The sequence below is a fragment of the Gavia stellata genome, chromosome 21 (genome assembly GCF_030936135.1).
Source record: "Gavia stellata isolate bGavSte3 chromosome 21, bGavSte3.hap2, whole genome shotgun sequence".
Taxonomy (NCBI): domain Eukaryota; kingdom Metazoa; phylum Chordata; class Aves; order Gaviiformes; family Gaviidae; genus Gavia; species Gavia stellata.
This window is the reverse complement of record NC_082614.1, coordinates 4,355,542-4,378,206: the sequence shown is the minus strand read 5'-3', so window position 1 is coordinate 4,378,206 and position 22,665 is coordinate 4,355,542. Positions and strand designations below refer to the sequence as shown.

The 22,665-nt window shown below is 42.9% G+C and overlaps 1 protein-coding gene across 1 annotated transcript in view; it reads left to right on the top strand.

Moving 5' to 3' along the window:
* The first annotated feature begins 28 nt into the window (after nucleotides 1-28).
* GCN1 (GCN1 activator of EIF2AK4) overlaps nucleotides 29-22,665 on the top strand; it is a 43,014-nt gene continuing 20,377 nt past the window's right edge. The window contains exons 1-30 of the mRNA XM_059827524.1: nucleotides 29-46; nucleotides 2,693-2,795; nucleotides 3,361-3,424; nucleotides 4,017-4,148; nucleotides 5,358-5,466; nucleotides 6,190-6,288; nucleotides 6,371-6,505; nucleotides 7,019-7,087; nucleotides 7,174-7,282; nucleotides 7,698-7,772; nucleotides 8,033-8,161; nucleotides 8,384-8,434; nucleotides 8,852-8,950; nucleotides 9,232-9,405; nucleotides 10,094-10,246; nucleotides 11,028-11,120; nucleotides 12,593-12,668; nucleotides 12,845-13,004; nucleotides 13,946-14,135; nucleotides 14,256-14,380; nucleotides 14,723-14,901; nucleotides 15,074-15,167; nucleotides 15,913-16,026; nucleotides 16,219-16,417; nucleotides 16,904-17,059; nucleotides 20,017-20,198; nucleotides 20,479-20,559; nucleotides 21,071-21,214; nucleotides 21,951-22,078; nucleotides 22,261-22,450. Of these exons, the coding sequence (XP_059683507.1) occupies nucleotides 29-46; nucleotides 2,693-2,795; nucleotides 3,361-3,424; nucleotides 4,017-4,148; nucleotides 5,358-5,466; nucleotides 6,190-6,288; nucleotides 6,371-6,505; nucleotides 7,019-7,087; nucleotides 7,174-7,282; nucleotides 7,698-7,772; nucleotides 8,033-8,161; nucleotides 8,384-8,434; nucleotides 8,852-8,950; nucleotides 9,232-9,405; nucleotides 10,094-10,246; nucleotides 11,028-11,120; nucleotides 12,593-12,668; nucleotides 12,845-13,004; nucleotides 13,946-14,135; nucleotides 14,256-14,380; nucleotides 14,723-14,901; nucleotides 15,074-15,167; nucleotides 15,913-16,026; nucleotides 16,219-16,417; nucleotides 16,904-17,059; nucleotides 20,017-20,198; nucleotides 20,479-20,559; nucleotides 21,071-21,214; nucleotides 21,951-22,078; nucleotides 22,261-22,450 (3,630 nt within the window). The remainder of the gene's footprint in view (nucleotides 47-2,692; nucleotides 2,796-3,360; nucleotides 3,425-4,016; nucleotides 4,149-5,357; nucleotides 5,467-6,189; nucleotides 6,289-6,370; nucleotides 6,506-7,018; nucleotides 7,088-7,173; nucleotides 7,283-7,697; nucleotides 7,773-8,032; nucleotides 8,162-8,383; nucleotides 8,435-8,851; nucleotides 8,951-9,231; nucleotides 9,406-10,093; nucleotides 10,247-11,027; nucleotides 11,121-12,592; nucleotides 12,669-12,844; nucleotides 13,005-13,945; nucleotides 14,136-14,255; nucleotides 14,381-14,722; nucleotides 14,902-15,073; nucleotides 15,168-15,912; nucleotides 16,027-16,218; nucleotides 16,418-16,903; nucleotides 17,060-20,016; nucleotides 20,199-20,478; nucleotides 20,560-21,070; nucleotides 21,215-21,950; nucleotides 22,079-22,260; nucleotides 22,451-22,665) is intronic.

The following is a 22,665-nucleotide window of genomic DNA, read 5'->3' as shown; positions in this document are numbered from 1 at the left end:
TACTGCTTCCGGGGTCGCAGGCGGCGCCATGGCGGCCGACACGCAGGTGAGTGCGGGACGGGCCCGCGGCGCGGCGGTCGCGGCCCGGTGACGGTGGCGGCGGGGGGGGGGGTCCGCCCCCGGGGCCGCGTGTGCTCCCGCTCCGCTGCGCTCCCTCGGCCCGTCTGTGGGGCCCGGCCCGGCGCCCGCGGCCGGACGGGGACGTGGCAGCCGGCCCTGGCGCGTCCCGGGGCGGGAAGGCCGCGCCGGCGCTGCCCGCTGGAGTCGCCCGCAGGGAGGCCGTACCGGCGCCGTGCCCCGACCCGCGGGGAAATGGAAGGGGCGCCCTGCTGCCGGCCTCTTTCCAGCGCGGAGGCGGCCGGGGAGCCCGGGCTGAGCCGCTGCTCCCTGAACGGCTGCCGGGGGCGGCTGCGGCCCGGAGAGAAGCCAGGGTCGGCGGCTGTCGCGCTCGGGAGGGTCCCGCCTGCTCCCGAAGTGAGTTCCCGATAAACGACCGGCACAAGCTGCGTCCCTCCCGGCTGCCTCTAGTCTGCGGCTGCCGGCCCTGCACCGGGCTCGGCGGGCCCGCGGCGCTCCCCCCCGCTCGCAGCGCCTCAGCGGGGGCTGCGGTCGCCCCCGCCGTGTCCGCGGCTGCCGGGGGTCTCGTTCAGGAAGGAAGAACCCGAGTGTTGTCTCCGGTCCGGGCTGCTGAGCGCGGCCTGCCGGGGTGTAGCGCTCCCGGGCTGCCTGGGATCGGCTTGTTACGCCCTGATGGGCTTTTTCCTCCAGCTTGGTGCGTTTGGTTGGGATATTCCCAAGGCAAACCCAGCCTGCTCTGTATCAGGTCCTTACTAGTACAAATACTGCGTTTGTTCTTTGTGTTTGTTTGCAGCAGCATTACTTGTGTTCTAACTTTGTAACGCGTGTACATCCTAATAAAAAGAAAAAGCAAATGGTTGTAGGCTGTCCCCTGTGGAGACTGGGGAGTTGTAGTTTGTGCCGTTCATGTAAGTCACTAAGCTGCTTGGGAAGTCCTGTAGTGTTAAACATGATTTATATTTTTGATTTCTAGACGGTTGGGATAATTTTAATGTATTTTTCTTGTCTGCACATCTCCCTGCTTGTGATTAAGCAGCATGAATAAGTGCAGCTTGGTTTGAGTTTGCATATGATGAACTCATGTAATTGAAAGGTTTGAAAGAAGATGAGCTCTTTAATGGTGGCTTGTTCTGTCAGCTCAGATGGTAACGATGTTGGTCCTCTTCCGCAGGTCGACCTGTACCTTACTGTTCAGAGGTGCAGCCCTGCTTTCAGCCAGTTTTTAAGGAGAGCTCAGGGTGTGAGATGGTCCCAGGTTGGGGTCACAGGTGTGGATGGCCTCTCTAAACCCCAGGTGGCCACTGTACAGGATCACCCTTCCTGCGTTGTCAGCAAAAAAGCTTCCCTGAAAGCAGCTCTTGAGAAGGATGAAGGCAATTGCCATTTCTCAATTGCCATGTTTCCTGTGCTTATAAAAAGTCTTGTTCTGGCAAAACTGACGGAGTTTTGCCTGAAGAGGGAAGGAACAGTTTTAATGAGTTTCCAAAGGCATGTTTATTTGCTACTCTTCCTGGTGATAGTGGTGATGATGATTATTATTATTAAGATATAAAGTTGCTCGCTTTAAGAGCTGAATTTTAAAAGCCTTTCCTGGAGAGCTGTGTTTTGTTTTACGTAAATGCAGAGAAGCCGTGAGCACAGACCTGGCTGACCCCTCTTCAGCTTGCACGAAGTCTTTTGTCTTGCATATTTTGTGAAACTTGGAAGTTCATGGAAATAGTTTCAGTAGGTCAAGGAGCAGGTCAAGGAGAACTTAAACTTTTTTAGTCTTTTATCACTGTCTCAATACCACTTGAAAACTGGAACAAACTATTTACAGGAGTTAAACTCAGTGAGCGGTCTTGTTCCCTTCCCGCTGGCAGATAGAGGCACACAGTAGCTCAGGCATTAAAAAAAAAAACCATCAGTTGTGTGATATGATTTTTTTTTTGTTTTGCTTGGGTAACCTTGGGCGCTACTGATAGTGCATGGAAGGAGTTTGATAGCGAAGTGCAGCCTTTTGTAATCTGGCGAGTCCAATTTACAAAATCCCTGCAACGTGCGTGTTAATTCTGGAAAAGACTAAAGGCGAGCGGTTCGTTCTTTTGCTGGGCCTGTGCAGAGAATTTCACAACTATTGAGAGGCTGAAACCACAGATGAGTTTTTCAGGACAGGCAGTTACAGTCAGCCCTGGGCCGTCAGCAGTTAGAAGTCCCCTTCTGGGGTGCATGAGCTTTAGGAGATAACATACACTGAAAAGCACCTTTGCATTCTTGAAGTTCTTTTTTTTGGTGCTCTTAATGGTCCTGTGCTCTAGGCTGTTGATCTTACCTCTCACTCTGTCCTACTTTTAGAGGGGTAAATGTGTATTAGAGAGCATGAGTGCGGTGACAGGGATACAGGTTCCCAAACAGAAAGCAGTCATCCTTCAGCTGAAGGGGGAGGTTTCTGAGTTTCATCATGTATGATGTACAGTGACCCTTTCCCCAGCAGACAAGACCATGAGTGGTCACATTTGGTCAGTAAGAAGTCATGTAGCAGCAGACGACATGTTTTGCTTGCCCTGGTTTTGTGTTCTCTGTGTTGATATCGAAGGCAGTCTGATGTTTTTTCCTCTCTGTGTGTGATTTTTAGATTTCTGATACACTGAAGCGGTTTGCGGTAAAAGTAACTACAGCCAGCGTGAAGGAACGGAGAGAGATCCTCAGTGAACTGGGAAAATGCATTTCTGGGAAAGGTAAAAGCTTTGGGGCACTGTTCTGGTTACCAGAGTGGAGAAGAATTTTAAAATGTTTTGTTTAAAAGGCCGTGTGAAACTTGTAGGTAGTTTTTTTGAAACTAGGGGGCTGGCAGCATTTGGAGTCTATGCTTTCTCATGGCATTAATTCTAAGCATGGATTTTGAAGGTAACACAGAACTCCAGTTACTAGCATGTGTGCTTTTCCAGTTAGTTCTACATATATATATATATATATATATATATATGTAGAGAGAGGGAGCGTATGGAAGATTTTAATAGCCTTAATAAAATGGTTGAAACACATTTAAAAAAATGTTTTTGATTTATTTCATTTTCTGAAGGTGACTGTGGAATAGCATGTGTTGCAATTTTGCCCTTATTTTTAAAAATAGGCATAAAATGTATAAAAAGAGAGAACTCTGACTGTGATCCTTGCAAACAATTTCCTAGATGTATAGAGGCTGTGAGCAGTTCACTGATTTCAGTTGTGAAGTGAATCATGTTTGTGTTGAAGAGCTCATCAATTTACGAAGAAATATTTTTGAAATACATTCTGTTACAGATCTTCCAGAGGGTGCAGTGAAAGGCCTTTGCAAACTCTTCTGCCTTACTCTGCATCGATACCGGTGAGTAAGTTGATGGGGAAAGGCTGTATTATTTAATCTATTAGTATTTATGTATTTATTACTTAAACTGATATGGAGCATCTGGAAATGCTAGCATGCAGTGTCACATAGATGCGTATGACACTGAAGATGCCATCTGATAATTATGCTCTCAAGTTAGGTTTGACATTAAAAAGTTTTACAACGTTTACCCTGTGTTTCACTTTTAATTTTGAAATTAAAACTTGCATCCTGTGGTTCGGTTTGCAAGAATGAATGCCTATGTTCTTGTGAAGCAAGACTAAGATGTCTTTTAGATGTCTTTTAGACATTTTTAGATTGGATTAAATTGCGGCCTATTGTAGAGAAGCTGTTCAGAACCCATGTTTTCTTCTGTAACCTGCCAGAGAGCCTCGACGTAACTTCTGTCAGCTGAAGAGGGAAGTGGAGCTTTTTGCCAGAAACTTCTCCTCTTCTTGGAACAGCAAGGATAAAATAACTATTAGGTTGACTGCTGAAACAAGAAAGCAGAGCCCTTTGTGTGACGCAAATGTAGTCATGTGTAATGTTGGCAGGATTTATAATGTTCACGGAGATACATTTTTCATTCTAGCGATGCAGCATCCCGCAGAGCCCTGCAGCTGGCGCTTCAGCAGCTTGCAGAATCCCAGCCGGAAGCAACAGCAAAAAACCTTCTGCAGTCGCTTCAGTCTTCAGGGATCGGCGGCAAGGCTGGAGCTCCCAGGTGCTGAATGAGTTGCTTTGTGGGGAAGCAGTTCTGAGTTGCTGGTAGTTGCTCTTGTGTTCAGAATGATTCTTCTGCTGCTGCTTGCCAGAGGTGTTAAAAACATTTAGAGACAAAGCTGGTAATGACCATGCAAATGTTCCTGTCTTACCTCTTTCATGTCTTCTGGGAAAGCAGAAGGACTTTCTTGGTGTTACTGCTGGTGGATTGGGTCAGAGTTACGGTTTTGCCTTTGTTGACCTTCAAGTCGGGAGAGATGAGGAACAAACTCTTTTATCAAGAAACAGTCTCCAAAATTACTAGGAAAGAGGATTTCCTCGCCCATCTGGTGTTCAGGTGGTGGAATTCAAGACCTTATTATAGACAGGGAGATAATGAAATTTGAAACTGAGCTGAGAAACACATGGCTCTTCTATTGTGGTAGCATGTGGGAACACTGGTGGTTCCAAAAGGTGATATAAGGTATTGTTCAGCTGATACAGGCCACAGAGTGCCATCCTGCAGTGCCTCCATGGCTGAATAGAAGTGTAGCTTTTAGAAAAATATCTGATCTTGGTTTAAAGGCTTGCAGTGATACCATGCTCACCCTCCAGTCACGGTGGCAGGCCTTGTGCACAGGGACACTTTCTATGTTCTTTCTTTGAAGGAGAGATCAAAATGGGGTGAGGATCCTCAGGGAGCTGCGAGGTGGGATCTGTTACGTGAAGTGGAGGGAGGAGGTGAGAGTTATCAGAAACCAGAACTGAGCAGTATGCCAGGAGGGAATGTAAGCTCAGAAACGATTTGGCAATCTAAGGCTGGGAAGCTCTGACAGTAAAGATGAGCAGCAGATGAGAAATCTTGAGTCACTTTTTGGGCACTCTCAGTTGGCAAAATATTTAACTCTTATTTCTGTAATGCCACTGGACAGATCCAAAAATGATCTTTCTTCTGCTAAGGTTTTTCATTCCCAGCAGGAAAGATTTAGCCTCTTTTATGCCATTCAGAAGTCCTAAGTTAAACAGGACCTGGAACAAAAAAAAAAAAAAAAAAAAGCTTATGAGCAGTGATTATTTCCTTTAAATGCTAAGACTTTAGCTGTATTTTTCTGTGATAACATTGATAAGGTGGTATTCTGACTTAGGCAGAGATGAGTCTGTTATGGACTAGTAGGTATAAGTTACATACTGGGAGCTGTAGATTTACCTCCTTCTCCAATTTGTACAACAGTAAGAGCAGTGGATCTGCAGCTCTGCTGGCCCTCTCCTGGACATGCCTGCTTGTACGCACAGTCTTTCCAACACCTGACAAGAGGCAGGGAGAAACGTGGAAAAAACTGGTACGTTCTTTTTGGTTTGCAGAAATATCCCTTCGGAGATAAGGACTTAAACATTTCTAATGTCTTTTAAGTTGCTGAAACATTGCAAATAATTCTGAACATAACTGATAATGTCGTGTTAAAATCCAGGTTTACATGACAGTCTTTTTTGCTTTCTGGTGTGTTTTGATCTCTCCTATTCCGCTGGAGAAAGCAGGAGGTGTATAAAGCATGAGAGTGGGGCAGTCTTGCACCTGTGCAGAGTTACTCTGCATATTGCAGTGTATACCAGTGTTTCTAGACTAGGTGTGCTAGTGGTGCCTCCAAGGTGCAGTCTGCAGCATGGCATGAATTCCTTGTGCTTCCCTTGAAGTAGTTGTATGTGATATTCTGTCATACTGTGTCAAGTAGCTTTTTGCTTTATTTTCACCTACTTTGACAACTGGAACTTGTGACCATGCTCATAGCACCTTGGAATATAGTTGGAACACATTTTAAGAAGAGATGTAATCTCATACAAAATTGCTGTTTTCAAAGGCAGAGTTTCCAAAACTGTTATATATGGTTCTACAAAGTGGTGTGTGTGGGATGAAAGCAATGGCAGCTTATTGGAAGAACTTACACGACCTAAGGACTTTTTCCTGAGCAGATTCAGCTAATCACTGGAATCTGACACGTCTTGTTTGATCTGAGCATTCTGAGAAGCAGGTGTATGAAGGTTTTCTTGGCTGTTTCCCTTGGCAGGTGGAGGTTCAGTGTTTGCTCCTTTTGGAAGTCCTGGGAGGTTCTCGTAAGCAGGCAGTGGATGGGGCTGTGAAGAAATTGAACAGGCTGTGGAAAGAGGTGATGTATGCCTTACGTGACCATATTCAATAGCTATTCTAGGTTCTGTTGTGTTAACGTGCCTTGCTCTTTTTCATTTCAGAACCAGGATCTGGTGGATCAGTACCTATCCGTCATTCTTGGTCTTGAACCAAACCAGAGTTACACTGCAATGCTGGGACTTGTGGTGCAATTTTGCACAGCCCAGAAACAGATTGATATTATTAAACGATACAAGGTAAATCTGTTGTACTGCTTTTTTTTTTTTTTTTGGTAATAAGTAGCGTCATTTCTCATCATGGAGAAGGGAGCTGAACAGATGTCTCAGTGAGGTTGGTACTTTGCATCTGCCCCTGGTTTCATTATCTGTCAATTCAGTAGTCATGTACTTCTGACTAAAACATCTGGGATAGATTTATAGAGGAGGTGCCAGATACGTGGCTTTTTGCTGTGGCCTGTGCATTTATGCAGATGACTAACACTGCAGCTTTCTGCCTTCTCCCCTGTTGTAGGAATGGAAGGCAGCATTTAGCTCTCTGCGTTTTGAGCGTTGGGCTGAAGGGTAGAGCAGAGAGCACTGATCTCTGCTTGACTGTCTTATGTGAGGATGGAAGCAAAGCTTCTGCTTAGTGGATAGGCCTGCCTTCTGGAGCAGAATGAGGTGGGGTGTCAAGCCTGGCTTCCTGATGGTGTGTGAGGAGCTGTGTATAAGTTGTGATGTGGCTGTAATTTGGTGTTTCTGCTTTTTCAGAGTGCTCTTCTGGATTTCTACTTGAAGACCATCCTTATGAGCAAGACAAAGCCTCAGAAGCATGTGCTGGTGAGACATACTGTTACAGAGCTGTTTGTGCTTTTGTCCTAAGTGCAGTATCTGCTGCTGTGCTGAGCGCTTTGTTCCCTTTGCAGGACAGCTGTTCCCCGCTTCTTCGGTACATGTCTCACGCTGAATTCAAGGACTTAGTTTTGCCAACTCTGCAGAAATCCCTGCTACGGAGTCCTGAGAATGTAATCGAAAGTGAGTCTGTCATCTCTCTGCATTGCTCTGTCAAAGAGCATGAACAGTTGTTCCTTAGAGGTCTGGAGTTGCCGGGGGAGTGTGTATCTCTGGACTATGCTTTTGGTCCTGTGAGCGCAGGCAGCCGGATTGTCTGGCGTCTAAGGATTGGATGTGGAGAAGCAACACTTGTGGTGTGATCCCAAGTGTCTGGGTATGTGATAGCTACTGTTTGCACCGAGGACAGAATTTCACAGCTGAGTGCTAAGAATAAACCTGAATTAATCTGTTCACTGGGCATCAATTTCGGCATTTTTTCTTCCTACCCCTTAATTACCCTGTCTGCTCTCGATGTGAACTGTGGGAAGGGTGTATTAAAATGCTAAAACCGGTTACTTAACAAAATGTAATATGCCATTATCTCTTCTGTCTTCAGCAATCTCTTGCTTGCTTGTATCTGTGAACCTGGATCTCAGCCAGTATGCTCTAGACATTGTGAAAGGACTGGCCAGTAAGTACTCTAACTTCTGGAGGGAATGATGAATTCAGAATAAAGCTGTCTTCAACTTTCTGGCTGTACATCTAACAGCTTGATTACTGGTGAAGAGGTTGTTTTATGTGGGAGGGAGGATGATGCTGTAGCTTGGAACTGGAGTAGTTCACGTGATGGTTTCAGAAGCTGAGTCAAGCCACATGTAAAGATAAGTCCTTGTCTTGCTGATTTTATGCAGTTTGTCATAAGGAGCTCTTAGCGTATGCATTATTTTCTAGGTCATCTGAAATCCAACAGCGTGCAGCTGATGGATGAAGCAGTTGTGGCATTAAAGAACTTGGCTCGACAGTGTAGTGATCCTTCGGCTGTGGAGTCTCTGGGCAGACACCTTTTTGCCATCTTAGGGGGTGAGTAAATTGTAGGATAAGCAGTGGGGGTGAATAAAGGTTTGCCAGCTTCAAGGAGTTTTGTGTATTGTATTTTCTGTTGTCTTTAGCTGCCTGTATGGTGGGGGTGGCTCAACCTGGATCAGGTTAATAGGGCAAGCTTTTGTGTTTTAGGAGAAGATTGTTGATGTAGCACATAGCTGTCTGTAAGTCAGCCGTCACCCATTTGTTTCTTGTTGGCAGGCTCAGAAGGGAAGCTGACAGTTGTTGCTCAGAAGATGAGTGTCCTTTCAGGTGAGGATCCTAGAAGAAAGCTGCTTCTCTGGTGGAGGAAATTCAGCAGAAGGCTGAATGAAAGGGATCTGTACTTAGACCTTTAGGATTCCCTGCCTGTCGTTCTGAATTGGCTGTTATTAATGTCATAGAGGGTGCTGGATACCACATGCCACTTTTTGACTTTCTCTTCAAAGGAAATAATTGGCTGGTAGGCTAAAATGTTTTATGCAAGGAAGAAGATGACTGTATCCTGAGTTAAAATAAAGACAGAGGTCCTGCAGTGTTGGTACATGGTGGATGTGACATCCAGATGTAGTGACGAGAGAGAGATGTCTGTGCAAGGGTTGAAATGTGAAGGGTCATTCTTGATTGTTTTTAGATTGTGCAGCAAGTGCTGGTAGTTCGGCAACTAATGAGAGAACAATGTCCTTTCAGGGATTGGCAGCCTTAGTCATCACGTGGTTTCTGGATCCTCTAGCCAAGCTCTGACTGGAACTGTGGCTGAGCTTTTCATCCCTTTCCTGCAACAAGAAGGTGAGACCTCTTGCCTTTGTTCTGGATTTGCTAAGCTGCTTTCGTCTTGAGCAGGGTTTTCATATGGCCTGTTACGCAGGATAAATCTGGATTCTCGCCTGTTGTGTTATAAAATCCCTTGCCCTGTTTTGATGAGGAGCCCCATGGACACAGTGCAGTGTCTGTTAGAAGCACGTGCGTTCTTTTCCTGCCTGCTCCTGATGTTGTTACCTGCTTTCTGTTTTATGTTCCTGTGTTTTATGCAATTGCTGTACTGATGTGAACTTTGTGTCACTTCCTAGTCCATGAAGGCACATTGGTTCATGCAGTCTCTGTCCTGGCTCTTTGGTGTGTTCGGTTCACCACAGAAGTTCCTAAGAAGCTGATAGAATGGCTAAAGAAAGCCTTCAGCCTTAAAACCTCTACTTCAGCTGTGAGACATGCCTACCTGCAGTGCATGCTAGCCTCTTTCAAAGGTAAAACTGTGCAGCTATTAATAACTCTCTTGACTGTGTGACTTAAGAGAAGAATAATCAACTTTTGTACTTCCTGATATAAGTAGATAGCTGTGTGGATTAAGAAAGATTTTAAAAGGCAGTATCTATTCAATGACCTCCTTTGTATTTCTCCTTAAACTCTCTTTTGCCTTCAAGTTTATAAAGATGGTTTGTCTCCTTGTATAACTAGCATCACTGCCCGTCGTGCTTTTTTCAGATACCCCCAAAGTAATTTTTGATTGCTTTATTTTTGTCTTAGACTTAGATTGTAAGGTTTCTAGCTCAATGACCATGCTTTTGTTTTATATAGCACCCAGCACACTGGCATCCTGGTCTGTGGCTTTGGCTCTCAGAAGCTTTAAAACAATACAAAAAATTAGAAGTAATGTATTTGAAATTAAGATCTTCAGAAATTCTAAACTTTTGGTGATCTTTTTGAGATTTGCTTCTGTTGGTCCTATTCCCACTAAACTTTATGAAAAAAAAGTTTATGAAAAAGTGTAATGATAGTAGTGATTGGCAAATACTCTGGGAGATTCAGAGTCTTCCCAGTATGTGTCTGGTTCCTTTCCTTGTCTCATGACAACAGAAGAACCATTGATACCTTTGTGGTGTATAGTGTGAAGGACGATGTTGTTTTGTAACTTGTCGCTTTCTGTCTCCTCAGGTGACACATTATTACAGGGAATGGACTTGCTGCCAATGCTGATCCAGACAGTAGAAAAAGCAGCATCTCAAAGTACTCAGGTTCCCATGGTAACTGAAGGAGTTGCTGCAGCTTTGTTGATCTGCAGGATGTCTGTAATTGAGGGACAAACTGGTAAGGTCACAAAACATCTAGTAGAATCCAATATAAACAGGTTCTGAGCATTAACCCTTTTTCTTGACAATGTGCATGAGATATTATTCCTTAATCTGTGTATTGTTTCTACATAGAGAATCATTGCCCTTTTGTAAACCAGGGAAGGATTTATTCCCATCTCTCTCGGTTATGTCAATGAAGAGTTCTTGCTCTTCTGTGGCTTTGCAAATTCCAGCTTCCATTCACTTAGGGCAGTATTCCTCTTTATTCTGGCAGAAGATGTTCACCCAGATCTCACATGCTAGGACTTGACTAATACATTGGAAGTATTACTTCCTTGTTATTTGGGTAGTATTTTTCCAAACCATCTTTGGAAGGCATGAGGACTGGAATACTGGAATTCTGTCTTCTATTAGAGGATATTACAAGAACTGTCTGAATTCATACATCTGCCAGGATATAAAATCCAGGTGTGTTCTGTCTATCAAAAGCAACATACCACTTTCCTCCTTTCCTTCATTTTTAGGAAGGCTTGCCCTATGAAAGATTAAGCTGAAACAGACTTTACATTTCACGAGTGTAAGTCAGAAGAATATGGTTTTTTTTCCAGCAGGTGTTTTTGGGGCATGCTTATAGTTCTGACTGAGAGAGATGAGAGACTTCATAGCTGAAGACAAATAAAGTTAGAAATAATTTGAGCGATTTCAGGAGACAGACTTCTACTGTATTTTATGTATGCTGGTGAGTTCTGACTTATTTTGAAACATCCTTGATAGACATTTATTTCTTTTCCTGTCAGAGTCTAAGCTGAGTGGTTTCTGGCAGCTGATTCTGGATGAGAAAAAACAAATCTTTACATCTGAGAAGTTCTTGCAGTCTGCGCCAGAGGAAGGTAAATTGTCAGTTATTGTGTATCCAGTTGCTGTTTATTACTTAGTACTTATAAGAGCTACTGCTGCTGTTAGCCCTGTTCTATGATCCTTGGAGGATCTAGTCTCATATTAAAATGAACAGTGTGCTCTGTCAGAAGTACGTCTAGAGTAGTTGTAGTCTAAGCTTGACAATGAATTAATTTATGTCTTAATGAACCTGAATTATCAAACATTTATAATTCCAAATGCGTATATTCTGTAAAAGTCTTTGCAATACAAAATGTGTTTGTGCAGTGTCCCAGTTTGTAAGTAAATAGTTGCAGCCAATCTAAGGGATGTGGAGAAGCCTAAAATTAAGATGATGATGGGAAAAAGTAAAATAAGGCTGGAGAAGAAAACATGTAGGTGAAAATCTTAAGCTATGTGGGGGAAGAGCAATAGCAGGTAGGAAATAAATTAGGTTATAAATTAGCGTCTTTATGCTCTGTTTTGTTCTCTTGTGTTTGAAGATTAGTTGGAAAAAAATTAATGGAATGTGCCCAACAGAAAACATTACTGGCTACATTTTAAACTGAAAGTTTTGAAAATGAGTTCACGAATAATTTCTCTGAAATGAATTAATTTACCTTTTGTACAAAGCTTTTAAGAGGTAAAGTTTTCTAAGTGGGAAATAACAGCATTTCTCCTTTGCTTGCTGTGATTCCTGTTTCCTGAAGGCAACGTGTATATCCATTCATTTTCCCTTCCAAGTCTGCAAATATCCTGAAACAGCATGATTTGGAAAGTTTTGTATTGCTCCTGTTGGATGTTAGCTCCAAAAGCTAATGCTGATATTTTGAGAGTAAATATTGTTATGATTTGTTATTGATTATTTAAGCAAAACCGTCCAGCTGACATGCTTAACATCCCCAAACTATCTGATGCCTTGAATGTTGAAAGTCCCCTGTACCATAATACGGGTTATAACCCACCCATGTTTCAGGGCTTTTTGCTCCTGCTTTTGTGATATGGTTGAACGTTGATACACAAACCAAAGGGCCTAGTGACAGTTGAAGCTCAGAAAATGGTATGAGGTAAAATAGCAAGGCTGCTATTCAAATAGCATTATGCGCTTGTGTTTGAATTCAGTATACATTTTATTGTCACTGAAGAATTTTGGCAGGGCTCAGGAATTAACAGTGTTGATGCAGCAAGCATGGTGTTTATTGTTTGGTTTGCTCTGTTGACTTAGACAAAAAACAGGTCACACATAGTGGTCAGGAAAATTCTGCTGGGACCCAGCTAACAACATTTCTATGAAATTATGGTTCTGTTTCCAGTCTTGGCAGATCTGAGTTGGATTTGTCTCGAGCTTCACTGAGAAGATTATGTAGAGGCTCAGTTTGGGTAGCTATTTTAATGTGTCCCGCTTGCTGTTTGTTTATTTTTAGGTAAAAAAATCTGTTTCCTTATGAAGTCTCATGCTATTTTAAATATTTGTCTTTTCCCACAGCAATGTGTACAGTACTGCAGCTGACAGAGCGCCTTCTCTTGGATCATGCACAACGGCTGCCTGAAAGTAAAGTTCAGTACGTAGAGTGCACTTGCTGCCACTGATCTGTGTCTGATCCCTGAACGTTAATGCAAGCAGCGGAGAGGGTGGGCTTGGGACTTCGCACAAAATGTTGAACTCTTTGTGCTTTTGTGTCCATTTGGTTTGCAGAGCTGCCTCTCTTGCTAAATCTTTTTATTTCTCCGTTCTCAGGCAGTATCACCGTGCCCTTGTTGCAGTACTGCTGAGTCGGACCTGGCATGTTCGAAGACAGGCTCATCAAACAGTTAAGAAGCTCTTGTCCTCTCTGGGAGGGTACAAACTGGCCTATGGGCTCTTGGAGGAGTTGAAAGTAGTTCTCAGTTCTCATAAGGTGAGTAGTCAAGAAGCCTAGGCTCTGCTTAGATAGTTGTTTGTATGCTGCCAATCACCTCCCTACCCTAGATTTGCTGTTAGTATTGACATACAGCATGATATGAAGATGGTTCAGTTCCAGATGATCTCCTAGAATGTCACTTGTTACTAGATTACTGCATATTAACTGTATCAGTGTCTGTGGTGTGCTTAGTCTTCCCTATATACACAGAAGACATATTATTGAAAATTATTTGGGGAGGAAGCTGCAGTTTTCCATATCCTTCTATTATTTTAATCCAAATTTAATCCTTACTGGAAGACCAAGTACTTCGTTCCTTTCTTGGTATTCTAGTTCTTTGGCCCTGGCTTATAGCTCAGGCTGCCTATTTAAAATAAATGTAATATAAATACTTTAGTAGCGGCTATTATAAAAAATAAAAATAAAATAAAAAAAGGAAACAAAGAGTGCTATACTACTTGGCTTGCTGCTAAGCCAGCACCGTGTCAAGTTGTATAATAGATTAAGTTGCATTAATTAGGTACCAAGGCAGGGACTTTGTAAACAGTCTTCCTGTGTCACAGATACAGCCTGAATAAGGTATTTCTGAAAAGATACTGGGTAAAATTAGGCTGCAGAAGTTGGCCATACTGTTCCCAGCCAGCTGGTTCAACCTTTTCTAAAGTCCTCTTTGCCAAAAATGATCGTTTTAGTTTTATTTTACCCCAGCTTGCCAAATCTAGTATAGTCCTCCATTCTTAGTCTGTCTGTTGCTGTCATCTCTGTTCTTTGGTTCCACTGTTACCCTTTATCCCTTTTTTCCTTTGAAAACTTCAGGTGGTTGGTACTGGCAGAGGGAGCTGATCGTTGGTATTTGGTATACGGTGTTACTGTGGGAAAGTGTGCTCAGGGCTGAGGAAAGCTTGGTGTGATGTGTTAATGACAAGTTGTCTACTCAGGTTCTGCCTCATGAGGTCCTGGTGATGGAGTCGGGAGAGCTGTCGGAGCTAGGAAAGACATACATTCCTCCCCGTGTCCTTCATGAGGCACTCTGTGTCATCTCAAGCGTGGCAGGGCTTGATGTGGATTCCTTTGAGCCAGAAAAGCTGGCTCTGGAGATGCTGCTGGTGAGCCATCATCCATCCGTGGGTAAGTGAAGGGACAAGACCGCTCTCATGGCCAATGTATGAGCTTTTTATCTTACCTTTTTGTTTCATTGTATCAGCAGTCTGCTTCATATTGATTATGCTTATTTATTCTTCTTGCTAGTGGCAGTGCAGCCGGGTCTTTGGCCAGCCCTCCTCATCAAGATGAAGATAGATCCCAAAGACTTCATTACCAAACACCTGAATGACATATTACCCAGGATCACTGCCTACGCTCCGGAGAACCAGGTGATAAACTTCTGCTTTCCTTGTATTAGTTTTGGGAGATACTTTGAACCAGAGAGTTTTCTGGAGGAGTTAAGTACTAACTGGTCTATAAGGAAGGAGATCTGTCTGAAAGGTAGGGAAAAGGCAGGTTCAAAGAGAATGTCTCTGGTGAAAAGGAGCTGGGATTTAAGGGGGGAACAATGCGTACCAGCAACTGAGTAGAATTCTAGATAAGATTCAAGTACCCACTGAATAAGGAATCAGGAATTCGAACATAACATGGGCTGCCTCAGCAGGGCGTGCTTTTTGATACAATTTCAAGGAATACTGATAATAATGTTTTTTCCTTTGTTTTCTTGATAGTCATCCATGAATGCAGTGGGATCTCTCTCTCTGCTTTCACCGGCTAGAGTGCTCCCACAGCTCATCAGCACTATCTCAGCATCAATGGAGAATCCAGCTCTGTGCCAGGTTACTCGAGAGGAATTTGCCATCATGAAGACACCAGAGGGAGAACTGTATGACAAATCTATAATACAGAGGTAAGACTTTATAATTGCTTTTCTCTGTTGCACCCGGGGATTGATTGCTGCTGGCATCTAGCCAGTGGGTTCGTGTGTTCGTCAGATTTTTCTGGACAGGAGTTGCTGGATTTGTGTGCCTGGATCTTAGTCCAGAGCCGTGCTGATTCTTTTCTCTGCTTTTCTTTCTCAGTGCTCAACAGGATAGTATGAAAAAGGCTAACATGAAGAGGGAGAACAAAGCTTATTCCTTCAAGGAGCAAATCATAGAGCTGGAGCTGAAGGAGGTGAGTTGATGGGAAAGGAAAAGCCAGTAGTGAAGGTTCTGACACCAGGCTATCTCATATGTTTTATTGCATGGCTTCTCGCATATGTTTGTACACTGTTGGGAAAGATTCTCTGAACTTCTTTGAATACCTAAATGTTATCTTTTCTTATATCTGTATTTGTATCAATTTATGTGGTATTCTACTTGTTTGTGAGTGTGCTCAGTAGTTGGTAATATCTGTTTTTTCTCTTCACCTTCTGTTCAATGTATCTCGTGTAACTTTTTCAGTAAGGGTGGTTAAATAGGTGCTTCCATCTTGTAGACAGCCAGCAGTTCTGTTCAGTCCACCCAGAGCACTGTGTGTAGGTGTCGGGAAGAATTTGGTGAAAGGAAGGGAACGTACCAGGTTGGCTGGAGCATTCTTTTTATTAAAGGTTGATTTCTGTTTGCTGTGGGGAGGATGACATGCCCATCCGCTGTAGAAAGAGCTGGACAGCTCTTTCTAATGATATCAAATAATCTGTGACCAATTTAATCATGGGAGAGACTGGTGTTATGCTGCTAATAGGACACTACAGTGTTGTTAACCCGCTGATTTCCATTTTGTGTCTTCTCTTAGGAGTGATATGCTTGGAAGAATATTTTGATACTGTTTTAAAAGGAAATTGCAAAAAATCCCAATGCGTCCAACTTTCTTATCTACCTAATTGAGGGGATGGTGTTAATAGCTCCTGGTTAATAATGTCCATGGCTCTCTACTGCAGGAAATAAAGAAGAAGAAAGGAATAAAGGATGAGGTGCAACTGACTAGCAAGCAGAAGGAGCTGATGCATGCACAGCTGGAAAGGGAGTCTCAGATAAGAAAACGGCTGAAGGAGGTAAGTTTTGATGGTCTTTGCCAACTCTGCAGCTACCATGACCCAAGTCATTTTCATAAAAGGAAAATGGAGTAGCATAGAGAATATTTGGCAATAACCTATTTGTTTCTTTCATTAGAAATTAGATTTAACAACTTGATTTTTTCACGATAGAGTTTTTCATGGTAACCTTTTGAATTATGTCTCTTACAGCTTGATAATGAGCTAGAAACAGCTCTAGGGCTCCTGGACACTGTTATAAAGAGAAAACCTCCTGGTCTAACTCAGTACATCCCTGGTCTCATCGGTTCCTTCTTGCCACTTTTTCGATCGCCTTTGGCTGCTCCAAGGATTAAGGAACCTTTTCTTTCCTTAGCTTCCTGTGTCATGCCTGCTCGACTGAAAACGTTTGGTTAGTGTTTGCAGTTGCTATTTAAGGGCAGGGTGCATTATTTTTATGGCAGGGCGGTGAAAATCCTTGCTCTTACAAGCTGTGGATCATGACCATGTACCACAGAAAACTAAGAGGAAAAAACACCCTGGAACAATGTTTAGGGAGATGACTGTGACATCCCAGAGATCCTACTGCTGGACAGGACTGGGTCCAAAGACAAGGAGTTGTCTAGTCATTGTGACCACCTCTCAGTAGCACTTGGTCGCAATGGGGTTGTCTCCCCTGTGCTGAGTTTGGAGGATGTGAGAAACTCACACATATGTGTGTGAAGGAAGCTGTCCCCTATAAGCCTCAGGGCTGTGCTTCCTTCTCTGCGCCTCTTTTGCAGGCTGGCCTGTTGCCCAGAGCTTTGTTATAATTCTGGAGTGTGTGTTCCTGGGGATTTTTCTCTCAAGAAATCTTTGGATTTAGACCTCTCATGGATTCTTTATTCTTTCATACCAGGTACTTTAGTGAGCCATGTGACCTTGCGCCTGATGAAACCGGAATGTGAATTAGATGAATCCTGGTGTCAAGAAGAGCTGCCTACTGCTCTGAACAGAGTTGTTAGCTTGCTGCATGCCCATACCATTCCTAGCCGAGCAGGCAAGGGAGAGCCAGGTAAAAAGTATTGTAGATCCCTCTGACCCTCCCCACACCCCCAATAACTCTGTGAGCTGTTTTAGTTTTGATGGTTTGTGTAATGTTTCATAGGTGAGACTTCACTCTTCTTTTTTTTTTTTTTTTTTTTTTTTTTTTAAATTCAGTAAGTCTTCACAGATACGAAAAACCTTAAGGTTTTTTTGTGGTGGTAGTAGTAGAAATGATGTTACAAGTACAGTAAGTGTAGAAATGAAATAGTATTTTTTCTTAAAATGGTTCATACAGAAATAATAGTAGTGAAATTAAGGCTCATCTTTGCCAAGGACAGTTCCTACCTTTCAACACCACTTAGCATAAGCGATTCAGTGAGACTAAGTAGAAAGACAAAATAATTGCTTGTTATCTGTGATATCAGCAGTGAAGTGCCTGTGGCCTCTGCTTGTTTGCTAGGTAGTGCTGCAGTTCATGAATATTTTATTCTGGCACAGTTGCAGAAGAAGCAGTTCTTTCCCGCTCTGTAATGCGAAGGGAAGCACCAATGTTTTACAGTGCAAGAATATGATTTGGGTTAAAATGATTTTTTTTAATTTTCTTTTTTCTTTGTTTTTTCCCGGGTTAGTTTTAATCTAGAACACTTCCAGAATCTGCTTCATGATGGGGTGCGCAAGTACTTGTACCACTCCATTGAAGACAGTAGAGGGAGGGTAGGTCAGCTTCCTTTGGAGGCAGGGATGGCTTAGGCTGTCTTAAAGCATCTGGTGTACTGTGGTGATAGAGGTGGTTCATCCAGGCTTTGGAGTTGTTCATCATCTAGCTCAATCAAAAGCTGCTGTGGTAGATGGTTTATAATTTTTTAAAGGAAATGTAGGATTCCGTTTGGTCCCTTACCCCAGTAGTTCAGTTCTCCTCTTACTGTTCTGTTGCCAGTCAGAGCCACAGTTGTGTGACTGTGGCACACATAATCTTCACAGCTGAGTAGTAGCAATTGACCATGTTGAGCACCACTTCAGTGCTGAATATCTCAGTGATAAGTCAGTGTCTCCACTATGCAATTTATTTCCATAGTAAGTGCAAGTTCATTAACATTTGAATCTATTTTCAGGCTTATTTCCAGAAAGTAGTAGAAGTATTTTCAACCCTCCTCCTTCAAGATTTCCTACAGTACTTAAATGAATATCTGATTATTTTTTTTTCCACTTCTCCTGCAAGAGGAAGGAAGTAGGTTCTGTAACTTGGACAAGTCATGTTATATTCTGAAATGATTTTTCCTCATTTTCGAAGTCCTTTGGAGTGTAATCTTGCAATATTATTTAGTAGAGGTTAGTTTCTTAGGTTACCATGAGACCTAAGAGAGACCATACCTCATTATAATGTGGGTGATAAAATTTATCATTCATTGCTGAAATGCCAAGATACATTTTATAATCTTTGTCCTATTGGTCAGTACAAGCTACTGTGCTAATAGAACATCTGTCTTCTCAGATAAAGCTTTCTTTCTCCTGCTGCATATAGAGGGACAGTTGCTTAAGCCTAAAAATATCTGGCTAATAATTTAAAAAAAAAAAAGCAATAAAGAAGCATAAAAGCAAACAGATACCGAGCAAACAGAGAGAAAAATCCCACATCAGAAACAGAGGGCATTTTACTTAAGCTATTCATGTTAAATAGTTAGGAGCTCACAGTGTATTTGGTATTTAATATTTCTCCCTTGAACTACTTTTGCATTATCTGTGCCCTACATAAGCTGACTAATACTGCAGTATTCTATCTGCAGTGCTCTTCATCTGCATCTTAGAAATTTAAAATCTGGTGTTCTCTGACAGCACAGATCGGATGTAGAAAGCAAACATTTTCCCTAGACATCTAGTGCTTGAGGTTTAACTGGACTAACTGGAGGACTGGAAGAAGCATGTGTTCTGTCCCATAGCCAAGCCCCTGGGAGAAGGAAGGATCAAAATCTTTAACAATGGGAATCCAATAGCTTTAATTTTTTCAAGGGCGGAGGCAAGTTGAGACTTGCACCAGAATTAGAGGAACCTTATTCTCAAGAACCCAGCTGAAGACTGGAATGACAGGTTAGCTAGGTTGGTAGGAAGTGTTTGAAGGGAATATATCTGGCAAATGGGCCCCTGCTTTGGGACAAATGAACTTTAAATGTGAATTAGTTAAATTGCATCAGATCCCTGTGTGGATCCTCCTGCTCAGCAGTAAAATCAACCATAATTTTTTTTTTTTAGTTTAATTGATTTTAATTCTCAGAGTGTACACACAAACGTAATGCACTTTAATATACTTTATTTCAACTTTGGTTGTGTGATGGATTTGATTTTGTGTCCTATCCCTCCTGCCCGCAAGTATTTCCAGGATAGACAAAACCTCATTTTTGCCTGTCTGTCTACTTTAATCCATTGAATTGTTTCGATTTCGTTTACACTGTGTGTTTTCGCACTGTTGAAGCATTGAAAGTAATATGGAATCCTCATGTGACTTTAATTAAAGCTGGCTCATTGGTGTAGCAAGCAACAACAACATTAGGTAGAATCATAGAATCATTTAGGCTGGAAAAGACCCTTAAGATCATCAAGTCCAACCATTAACCTAACACTGAAATGCTAAATGTCACTGTTGGAGCCATACTGTTGCTGCCATTAGCTGAAGTGGCAGAGTAGTAGAGGCTAAACAGGGGGACGGCTGTGTGCGCTGCTTTGAACAGGCTAAACTTTGTCTATGGGGGGTAAGTCCAGATACACATGAGACAGTGTCCTTTAGTCCGGGTGTTTCTAGGGGCATAGAAATACTTGGGGTCACTTCGCCTGTTTGTACATAAGGCTGAAGCTGGCCATATCCATTACGCACTACCACGTTGTATATTTTACACCAGTCGATATTATGAAACAAAGATATGCTTAGAGTTAAAACGTTTGGGAATATAACAAGATCAGCTATGCTCACACGATTGTTTTTTCTTTTTGTAGGTGCTGCCCCATTATCAGCTCCAGCGTTTTCCTTAGTCTTTCCTCTCCTAAAGACTGTTATGACTGAGACACCTCATGACAGTGCAGACAAGGAGGAGTTTCTGGTCAAGATTCTGCAGATCCTTACAGTCCATGCTCAGCTGAGATCATCAGCAAACGGCCAGGCTTTGCTGGTGGATGAGGTAAGTAAGAGCTGTGGGGATCAGATGATCTGCTTCAACAGTTGTTCACATGAGGCATGGGATAAAACTGCCGATGTATAAACTGGACAGAGCAGATTAATTATACAAGTTAAAGTTAACAATGTAAGATTGTTTTCTGTCACAGTTTTGGTTACCTATCCAGCCCTAGGTTTTGATTGTGATTTTTATAAGGAATGCCATATACAGGCAAGATGCTTTGGAGTCACAAGACATAAGGCTTTTTCTCCTCTGTCTGCCTTTTTTCCCTCCTACCTTTCAGAATGGCCCAGAGTTGCTGCCCCGGAGGGACATGCTGGTTCTTCTGACCCGGGTGATAGGAATGGGTTCTCCACGGTTACAGGTGAGTCCTCGGCTTCATAACCACAGTCAGGATTCTGCCTAAGTTTCATCAGCATCTAACTGAGGGAAACACACCCACCTGGTTTAAGTCTCTGAGGCTGGTGGTTGATACATTACTGATTTTCTCCTATGCTTATGGTATTCTTGAGATAAAATATTTTTTCTTGTGGGTTTTATTGCACCAAACATATTCTTCAGTTTTCCACAGATGACATTTTATTCCCTTTCTAAGGCCTTGTTCTGGCAAAGAAGTTTAGTAGTTGCTTCCCTGAGTAACCAGCAGTAAACTTTGTTCTAAGGGATGAGATGGCAGAAAGGTCAAAAATAACAAAAAGGCAGAGGGTTGGACTGAACCCATCAGTTCTCATTTTGGTCACAAACCCTTGTCACTGTTCTTGAAGCATTTCTTCTCTTGTGATAGCACTCAACCCTCACCCTGCGCTTGCTTTGACCAAATGCCCAGCAGCAGAAGTCAGTGGTGGAATCTCTAATGCTTCCTCACGGCATTTTAGGTTTTGGCTTCCGATGCACTGACCACCCTGTGCGCAAGCAGCAGCGGGGAGGACGGCTGTGCCTATGCAGAACAGGAGGAGATTGATGTGTTACTTCAGGCCCTGCAATCTCCATGCATGAATGTTCGAGATGCAGCTCTCAGGGTAGGTGGGAATCATTCAGGGTCACACTGAATTCCTTAATTTTTTGGGAGGTGAATCTTCTCTAACACTGATGAAGAAAGGCTTCAGCTGTGCTGCCAGTCATTGGGCAGTATGTCTGCAGGAGGAGGCAGTAGCTACTGAAAGATAATGCTCTAAGTAATGCTCTTTGTGCTAGATTTATCTTGCAAAAAGGAATACTCTGGGTCTATCCATGCCTTTGTTTTTGTTAAAACAGGTATAATTATGGCAACTTAACACCTTCTCTTTACAGTTGCATAGACCTTAGTCTTAAAGAGAGAAGCTGTCAAAAAATTCCTATGTGTGTATTGGGCCCAGTGTTTTTGGAAAGCTTCAGGCTTAGTCATTTCTGAGAACATAAAAAAGAAAAGAAACCAAGGGTGCTTGGTTTTCTTTGCCATGAAACAAATTTAAGCTTAGCTCATCTGAGCTGGCTTCTCTGTACTGAGAGGCAGAAAAGACTGCAGTCACCAGAGCACAACCTAGTGCCTAGCTGCCTCTCTGCAACCTGCCTGTGGAGTGCTACTCTTGAGTTTCACCATCTCACCTATTAACAAGAGGAAGTCCTTGATCAACATTGGCAGTGTGCTGCGCAAGCAAACATTAATTTTGACTCTTCCAATCACTGAGAGATTGACTTGGCAAAGGTTTTAAGTGTTTTAAAGGACCTGTTTCTAAAATAAAATCCTTGCACTGATTCTCCCGTAAACTAATTCAGGGACTGATGGAGCTACAAATGGTTCTACCAACGCCAGACAGTGATGAAAAGAATGGACTGAATCTGTTGCGTCGCCTTTGGGTGGTGAAGTTTGATGTGGAAGATGAGATTCAGAAGTTGGCAGAGAGGTAAGAGTTCTTCCTGTCTGATTGGATTGTAAGCGGACCTCTCTTCTGCTCACCTCATGGAGCTCCACTGGCAGAGGCTTTGCCTCCCGCAGGAGGGCAGCTTTAGGTCACCCTGCTATTTACATGTAGCAGTGGCTCCCCTTGCTGAAGGGTGATCTGTCACCTCTTTGTGTGCGCTGCAGGTTGTGGGAGTCCATGGGTCTGGAGCTGCAGCCTGACCTCTGTTCTCTGCTGATCAAAGATGTCATCTACCATGAAGAGGCAGTGCGACAAGCAGGTGCTGAAGCTCTTTCCAGAGCTGTAGCTCAATATCGAAACCAAGCAGCAGAGGTCATGCATAAACTTACAGAGATTTACCAGGAGAAGCTCTACGTAAGTCCTAAGAGGTTGACAGGTAGAAGCTTGTGCTATATTTTATATCTTTTATTAATCACTTTTCCTTTTCTCTATCTTGGGGATGTGCATGAAGCCTACTGTTGCTGTGTTTGAGCTTATCACAAACTTTAGTGTCTTGATCCTCAAGTTATCAGCCAGTAAGGGCACCATTGTACAGGTGGAAGATGTGCCTTAGGTGATACAGGAAGACT